At 46.9% G+C, this 9,013-nt stretch overlaps 1 protein-coding gene across 1 annotated transcript in view; it reads right to left on the bottom strand.

Moving 5' to 3' along the window:
* The window catches only part of LOC107298107 (amyloid protein-binding protein 2), a gene marked incomplete at its 5' end in the record, with an annotated part of 10,675 nt that extends 1,713 nt beyond the window's left edge, over positions 1-8,962 (bottom strand). Inside the window, 4 exon segments of the mRNA XM_015827469.1 lie at positions 152-317; positions 1,913-2,103; positions 7,086-7,171; positions 8,838-8,962. Coding sequence (XP_015682955.1) covers positions 152-317; positions 1,913-2,103; positions 7,086-7,171; positions 8,838-8,962 — 568 coding nt within the window.
* Between the last annotated feature and the right edge of the window lie 51 nt (positions 8,963-9,013).

The following is a 9,013-nucleotide window of genomic DNA, read 5'->3' as shown; positions in this document are numbered from 1 at the left end:
TCCATCCATCCATCCATCCATCCATCCATCCAATCTATATACAGTATCTACCTGTCTGTCTCTCTATCAATTTTCTATAAATGAGGGTCAAGGAGCTCCCAGGGCCCCCGATCTCCACCCTTCCCCCGAACAGTTAAAAGAAATGACCCACCAATTGCGATGGATCTCAAATAAAGCTTTTCAGCGTTTTCGTACTGATTCATGTCATAGTTGTAGAGCGAGGCGAGGTGTCCCACCGAAAGAGCGACTTCGTAATCTTCCTGACCAAGCAGCTGCTCCTTGATCTGAATTGCTTTGATGTGCATTTCTTCCGCCTCCTGCAATAGCCAAAATGGTCAAGTACTGACTGACGCAGGAGTCGTTAATGGCTATTTTTTTTTCATGTCTCTGCCTGCTTGAGAATACAAGCTAATGTTCTTAAAAAAAATCTTAAAACAAAAAGCCAAGCTTCAAAACTTTTCAGACAAGAGGGCACCTGAGAAATCGGCCGAACGAAGAATTTTGAGATGGAGTGGGGCAATTTGGAAGATGTGGTGGAGTGGCTGAATTTGAATCTGCTCCATTCTGACTGTGAACGTCTGTGAACCTTTATTCTATTCTTGGGGAGGCTGAAAAAGGTCCTTGTCTAAATTAAGCACTGAGGTGGAGAGAAGGAAGTAGGTGTACTTAATTCCCATGGCCATTACTATTTCTTCCAATCAAGACTTTTTTTTTAACAGCTGGGTCCATAATGCCATTTCAACGATACACCTGCCTTCCTTCTACATCAGTGTTTCTCAACCTTGACAATTTTAAGGCATGTGGACTTCAACTCCCAGAATTCCACAGCCAGCATTGCTGGCTGTGGAATTCTGGGAGTTGAAGTCCACATGCCTTAAAATTGTCAAGGTTGAGAAACACTGTTCTACAAAGAGGCGGTCCTCAACTTGCAACCATTCGTTTAGCGAGCAGTCGAAGTCACAACGGCACTGAAAAAAGTGACTTGTGATCATTTTTCACACTTACGACCATAGCAGCATCCTCGTGGTCATGCGATCAAAACTCAGATGCTTGTATTTATGACGGTTGCAAGTGTCCCGGGGTCATTTGATCCCCTTTTGCGACCTTCTGGCAAGCAAAGTCAATGCGGAAGCCGGATCCACTTAACAACCATGTGACTAATTTAACAACTGCAGGGATTCATTTAAGAACTGTGGCAAAAAGGCCGTAAAACGGGGCAAAACTCACTTAACAACTGTCTCACTGAGCAATAGAAATTTTGGGCTCAATTGTAGCTGTTAAGTCCAGGACTACCTGTAATTGAGCAGGTTGTTTAGCTGACTTATCCTAACATAATTTTAACAGGTCTTCTTATCTAGGAGCCTTTAAAAAAAATCATATGAATTTTTTTTTTAAAAAAAAGAAAGAATAAAAATGAAGTAGAAGTTATTTTCATGCTCCTTAATTAAAAAAACAACAACAAACAGGCAAGGAATGCAGAAAACCTGAACATCAAACCAATGATCTTATTTATAACCTGTAGTTGTTGTGTGAACAATGAAGTTTAGTAGCTTTGGTGATACAAAAAAAAAAAGACAAAATTAATTAGCAAATATTATTACAAAGTAATACATTAGGAAGAAAATACAGGTAGTCCTTAACCTACGACCACTTGGCAACCATTTGAAGTTATGACGGACCCGCCAAAGCTTCAGAACCCAGTTTTCAAGTTACCACACTGCTCCCCCTGCAAACACATTACTGCATCATGGGCACTTTGCAACTGGCCCACACAATGATGGCTATTTGCAGCATCCCGGATGACTGCAATTTGTGATGTTTTTGACTGAAAGCGGTCCGGACTACCTGTTTCTTACGACAAAAGGCCCGTTAGCAAAATTCCCGCCCACCGCTGCGATAAGGCTGGATTTACCTTAAATTTCCTCATTGACTGATAAAGTCGGCCAAGGTTGCCGTAGTGTTTCGCTGTCTGAACGTTGAATTCCCCAAATGCTTTCTTGGCTAGCTGGAGAGAGGAGAGGTGCAGGTCGTGAGCTTCCTGGAGTAGCCGTTGCTCAGTTTCCTTATTGTGGCAGTCGATTGCAATCTCCTCCAGGATAAGCGCTTTAAAGGGGGAACAGAAAAGGGGCACAAATCTTAAACATATCACATGGTTACAGAAAGAGAGAGAGAGAGAGAGAGAGAGAGAGACAGACAGACAGAGACAGAGACAGGCAGACAGGGATACAGACAAACAGATCTAGGAGATAGGCAGGCAGGCAGGCAGGCAGATAGGCAGAGAAACAGACAGACAGATCCTGGAGATGGTAGAAGATAGGTAGGTAAGGTAGGTAGGTAGATAGATAGATGATAAAGAGAGATAGAGGGGGAGGGGAGGGAGAGAAAGAGAGACAGACATGGTGAGAGAGAGAGAGAGAGAGAAAGAAAGAGACAGACAGACAGACAGAGGGAGACAGAGATAGAGAGCTAGAAAGAGAGCTAGAGAGACAAACAGAGAGAGAGAGAGAGAGAATGAAATATTTTGGGGAATATTAAAAGAGAGAGAGAGAATCACTATTCCTATATTTTATTTTCCTTTTCCTTTTAAGTACCTTTATTTAGCCAAATTGTTTTTTCCTGCTTCATCCCTGAGCAGAGTCCAGTCCTGCATAATTTGCACGTGTGTCTTAATTTCATGCCTGGGTGGACAGTCAACTTCCTTAGCAATAGCAATAGCACCTATATTCCGCTTCACAGGGCTTTACAGCCGTCTCTAAGCGGTTTGCAGAGTAAGCCTATGCCCCCCCCCCCCAACAATCTGGGTCCTCATTTTACCGACCTCTGAAGGAGGGAAGATTGAGTCCACCTTGAGCCGGTGAGAATTGAACTGCTGGCAGTCGGCAGAATTAGCCTGCAAGGTTGCATCCTAACCACTGCGCCACCATGGATTAATAAAAGACATTAAAAGGTATCTGGCTAGTGAAGACCATGAATTTCAGAATTAGACGAAGAAGCTCTTTCAGCTCTTTTACCTGTCCCAGTTCTCAGTCAACTAGACAAGCAACCTCAGGTTGAGGTTGAGGTAGATCTGCTCTGCTCTGACCTTTCAAATCTTCTGTCTAGCCCAGGGGTAGGCAACCTTGGCTCTTTTATGACTCGTGGACTTCAGCTCCCAGAATTCCTGAGCCAGCCATGCTGAGGAGAAAGGGAGAGTTTCCAAGCTGAGCCATGCTGGCTGAGGAATTCTGGGAGTTGAAGTCCACGAGTCATAAAAGAGCCAAGGTTGCCTACCCCTGGGCTAGCCATATCAATGTAAACTTGCCATTAGTCTTCCAAGCCCTTTTCACACCAATTGTAAGAAATTCTGCTGTAGGTAGTCCTCGGCTTACGACCACAACGGGGACCAGAATTTCCGTTGGTAAGCAAGGCTGTTGTTACGTGAACCGCATCCCATTTTAGACCTTTACTGCCGTGGCTGTTGAGCGAATCGCTGCATTGTTAAGTGAATCATGCAGTTGTTAAGCGAATCCGGCTCCTCCCTCATTGACTTTCCTCGCTGGAAGCCGGCGGGGATGGTGATTACATGACCCCGGGACGCTGCAGCCGTTGTGAACACATTTTGGCTTGCCACATTTTTATCATGTGACCGTGGGGATGCTGGGAAGGATGTAAGTGTGAGGGCGTGTTGCAGGTCACTTTACTCAATGGCGGCACTGTAACTTAGAACAGTGTCTAAACGAAGGGCGGTATGCCGAGGGCGACCTTACAGAGAACGCCTTTCGATTTCAAGCTGCATTTCAATCAACCATTTCCAATCGGGTGGGCACTAGAATTTCAGGCTAGGAATTCTGGGAGTTGCAGTCCCAAGACGTCAGATGGGCATCTTGTCAAGGTATTGATTTAACAGCTAACCAGCTTATGTAATGTAAGAATAATGGGAATGACTCAGCAGGGTCTGTGTCTCTTTAAGAGCCTTTGTATAAAGCAGAGGTCACCAACCTTTTCATGCTGGGAGCAGCTGTGAAATTTGCCTGCGCGCAAATGGGCTGCGCGCACCCACAAGGCGCTAGTAGCCCGGTTTGCACAGGCGCACAGGAACTAGCTTCCTCTGCTAGTGCTGCACACATGCGCAAACAGGCCGCGCAACCCACATTGTGCTAGGGGCCCCATTTGCGCAGGCGCAGAGGTGCTAGCTGCCTCCTCTGCTAGCACAAATGGGGCATGCAACCCGCGCACCCGAATGGACGTGTTTGCACAGGAACGCAGGCGCTAGCCACCTCCTCTGCTAGCGCTGCGCACATGCCCACATGCATGTGTGCACTGGCCAGCCTGTCCCGCAGCCTGGTGGCCACGGTCCGGCAGTGGGCCTCGGACCATAGGTTGGGGACCCCTGGTAAAAAGAGAAGGCTCTGCTAACGTGTTCTCCTCTCCTCCATTTCCTGCTGTAACCGTGGTGTGTTGGATCCTGCTGTATTAGCAGGTGCATGTATATTGTTCCTGGTGTATGATATGGTAGATAGTGTAAGATGAACCACCATTTAATATAGACCACTGTTTGCTGTGTTTACTTCCTGGGTTATCTCGCACAATAAGATGGTGCACGCTCTGACACATCTGATTCAAGGAACCTCTTTACCAGGCTAAGTGTGGAAGAGGTGCAACCGTAATAAATGGATGGAATCCAAGTACAGGTAGTCCTCGACGTACCACAGTTCGTTTGGTGACCGTTCAAAGTTACAACGGCACTGAAAAATGACTGTTCTTCACCGTTGCAGCATCCCCATGGTCACGTGATCAAATTGGTCACGTGATCAAATTGGTCACACTTGGCAATTGACTCGTATTCATGATGCTTCCAGTGTCCTGGGGTGTGTGTGTGTGTGTGTGTGTTCATGTAATTACCTTTTGCGACCTTCTGATGAGCAAAGTCAATGGGGAAGCCAGATTCACTTAACAACCGTGGCCGGAAAGGTCGTAAAATGGGACAAAACTCACCTCACAACTGTCTCGCTTAGCAACATTGGGCTCCATTGTGGTCGCTAAGTTGAGGACTACCTGTAAATGATTTCAAAATGACGGGCAAACCCGCAGATTGCTTCCTGGCAGGCAGTTAGGAAGACTTCGGAGATGATTCCCCTCTGAATATTTTGCGCAGATAACTGCATTATTACAAGGTCCTCGACTTAGAACCACAAGTGAGCCCAACATTTCTGTTGCTAAATGAGGCAGTTGTTAAATGAGTTTTGCCTCATTTTCACGGCCTTTCTTGTCACAGTTGCTAAGGGAATCGCTACAGTTGTTAAGTTAGTAACACATGGCTGTAAAGTCAATCCTATTGACTATGCTGGTCAGGTCGCAAAAGGGGATCACATGACTCCAGGACACTGCGACCGTCGTAAATACGAGTCAGTCGACAAGCGTCTGAATTTTGATCACGTGACCCTGGGGATGCTGCAACGGTCCTAAGTGCAAAAAAACCAGTGGTAAGTCCCTTTTTCAGTGCCGCTGTAGCTTCAAACCGCCACTAAACGAATGGTTTTAAGTTGAGGACTACCTGTAATGTATAATATAAGAAAGCACTGATAGGAGAGTTGCACTGGTTGTTCTTTTGATGGCTGATGGTCTCAGCTATGTATTATTTACTCAATTTCTATGCTGCCCACGTCTCCTATAAGGTGACTCTGGGGGGGGGGCTATCAGATACATAATACATTTTCTTTAGAAGGTCTGAAGAAAATCCTATGGCTTATTATCTAACCAGCGATCGTAACAGGAAATTTTGAAATTATCTGGAGAAATTCAGTCTGGGGAGAGCTGGGCCCTTACGGAGATACGATTCTGGTTCTGGGGGAAAAGGATGCCGCTTTAAGGGTGCCAACCTATTCCGACAGATTTCTCAGGAATCGTTAAAAATACTTTATAAGGAAATGAATGTGGTACAAGGCTGGGTGCTTCCTATTCCTGGCAGACAGGATTTGGAAGTTATCTACAAGCCATCTCGCTGTCCCGTAACTTCAAGTTAATGCTTTAAGCCATCTCTCTCTCTCTTTCCAGATGTTTTCCTTAACTACCCCTCAACTATGTTAACAGGCCTTCAAACAATCAGCCCTTTTAGCAGGCACTCCTTGGGTCCAGTTCTGGTCTTCCCAAGACACATTTATTTATTTGTATCCCACCTTTATTACTTTATAAGTATTAAGTAACGCAAGGCAGCAAACATACACACTCCTTCATCCTTCTATTTCCCCACAACAAGCCTGTGAAGTGGGTTGGGCTGAGAGTGACTGGCCCAATGTTACCCAGTCAGCTTTCATGCCTAAGGCAGGGTTAGAACTCACTGTCTCTTGGTGATTGGCCCAAGGTCACCCAGTTGTCTTTCATGCCTAAGGCGGGGTTAGAACTCACGGCCTCTTGGTGATTGGCCTAAAGTCACCCAGTTGTCTTTCATGCCTAAGGCGGGATTAGAACTCACTGTCTCTTGGTGATTGGCCCAAGGTCACCCAGTTGGATTTCATGTCTAAGGCGGGATTAGAACTCACTGTCTCTTGGTGATTGGCCCAAAGTCACCCAGTCAGCTTTCATGCCTACGGCGGGGTTAGAACTCACTGTCTCTTGGTGATTGGCCCAAGGTCACCCAGCTGACTTTCATGTCTAAGGCGGGACTAGAACTCACTGTCTCTTGGTGATTGGCCCAAGGTCACCCAGCTGACTTTCATGTCTAAGGCAGGGCTAGAACTCACCACCTCCCAGTTTTCGTGTCTAAGATGAGGTTAGAATTCACGGTCTCTCGGTTTCATGCCTATTGCCTTAACCACTAGACCAGGGGTCTTCAAACTTGGTCCTTTTATGACTTGTGGACTTGAACTCCCAGAATTCCTCAGCCAGGCACGCGAATTCTGGGAGTTGAAGTCCACAAGTCATAAAAGGGCCAAGTTGGAAGACCCGTGCACTAGATCAAACTAGCTCTCATTGTCAAGGAACTCACAAAGGCGTCTTTCTTATCTCAATTATCACTGTTTCCTCAGAGCGCTGAATTCTCTCTAAAGCCATCAGTAGCCATTTCTGTTTCCTTCCCATGGCAGCTAAACCCAGCTGGCAGGTAATACCTTTAACTCTTTTGGAAGAGGCGAGGAGCAGGTGATCTTCTGGGAGAATGTGGGTGATGATGCCAATCGCACGTTCTGCATGGAATCTAAAGATCAAAGACAAGCAAGAGGAACACTTGAGCTCCTGGAACTTTGCCAGCCCCATCAGTGTGACTTGGTGAAAAGCCACAACTTTCCCACTTGAAACAAGGAATAGGTCTGGATGGTGGAAAACACAGCCTTTCCTCTCCTCTCCCGTTCCTTTCACTCACTAGGCCAGTGTTTCTCAACCTTGGCAGCTTTAAGATGGGTGGGCTTCAGTTCCCAGAATTCTGGGAGTTGAAGTCCACCCGTCTTAAATCAGCAAAGGTTGAGAAACACTGCACTATGCCAGGGACGGCGAACCTTTTAGAGACCGAGTGCCCAAACTGCAACCCAAAACCCACTTATTTGTCGCCGGGTGCCAGGTGGAATGTGGCCCACTGGGGTGGTCATGGCAAACTGCGTGGGTGTGGTCACTTTGATGTTGCTCATGGAGAGGGATGCCTATGGGGGGCAGGCAGGGGGAGATCCAGGGTCTCTGGCAGGTGGGGCGGTGGGCAGGAGCCTCGTCCTGCAGGGTGAGGCGAGGCGAGGCAGGGTGGGGGTACCATTGCCGCGGGGCAAGGCGAAGCAGGGGCCGGGGCAGCTGCTGCTTGACACCATCGGCCGGCCAGTGAGCGCATGTGGGGCCGACGGTGTCTGTCAGCAGCCTCGACCGGCGCACTCTGGGGCTCCACAGCCCACTGCCAGCAGTTCAGAGAAGCCGCCTCTGAGCTGGACAGCTGGCCGACAGCCGAGGAGGCGATGTAGTGGGTCATGCCTGGGAAAAGTAAAGCATGCAAGGCCAGGAGGGACGGAACCGGGGGGGGGGGGGAACCAGCTGTGCCGGGATGTATCCGGCCACGTGGGACCTCAGGCGGCTGGTTGAAGTGGGATGGTTGCATCTCCGGGGCATGGAAACGTGATGTAGATGTTGAAAAAAGAAGGGTAAGAGAGCAGAGCCCTGCACCCCCCTCTCCAGAGGAGGTGCCAAATCTTGTTATTTGAAGTGTGGCGTACCCCCCCCCAAAAAAAAGTTTAGATATTTTATTTTAAAACGTGGACAGCTCGATTCTGTTTTGCAGGTAGTCCTCAATTTAGGACCACAATTGGGACGAGAATTTCCACTGCTCAACAAGGCAACTGTTAAGTGAGTCAGGCCTGAGTTTACGACCTTTCTGCCATGGTTGTTAAGCAAATCAGTGCAGGGGTTATGTGAATCGTGCAGTCGTTAAGTCAATCCAGCTTCTCCCTTTGGCTTCGTTTGTTGGAAACTGGCTGGGATGGCCACAAACGGCAATGACACGGCCCAGGAGTGCTGCAGCTGTCGTAAGTACATGCCAGTTGCCAAGTGCCCATATTTTGATCATGTGACTGTGGGGATATTTGTAAGTGTGAGTGCCAGCTGTAAGTCATTTTTTTCTATGCCGTTATAACTTTGAATGGTTGCTAAAAAGACTAGTTGTAAGTCGAGGACTACCTGTCTCAAAATCTAAAAAAAAACAAATGGCGGCCGAGTATTTTTATAACTCCTTATTTAGAAAGTAAAACAGGGAAAATATGTAGGACAAAGAGAAATTATGAATTCTGAAATTTACTATTCTCAGCAAAACATACCTTTTTTAACATTGAAATAAGACTCTGAAATAAAGAAACAAAATCACTTGGACCCTAAATGAATACAGTACTCACAGTGCATTATCAAATTTTCCCGAACTGTACTGGTGAACGTAAGAAGAGTACGCCAGATCTTCATGGGCTGTAGCTACATGGATGTTTTTGCCGCCAAACACCGACTGTCTGATGTCCAAGGCTGTCTGAAATGATTTGTGCAAAACATCCAAGCCAGTAACTCAATTTGCAGTCAA

The sequence above is a fragment of the Protobothrops mucrosquamatus genome, unplaced genomic scaffold (assembly GCF_001527695.2).
Source record: "Protobothrops mucrosquamatus isolate PMUCROS unplaced genomic scaffold, P.Mucros_1.0 scaffold3722, whole genome shotgun sequence".
Classification (NCBI taxonomy): domain Eukaryota; kingdom Metazoa; phylum Chordata; class Lepidosauria; order Squamata; family Viperidae; genus Protobothrops; species Protobothrops mucrosquamatus.
Note: the sequence above shows the minus strand (reverse complement) of the source record. Positions and strands in the feature narration are given on the sequence as shown.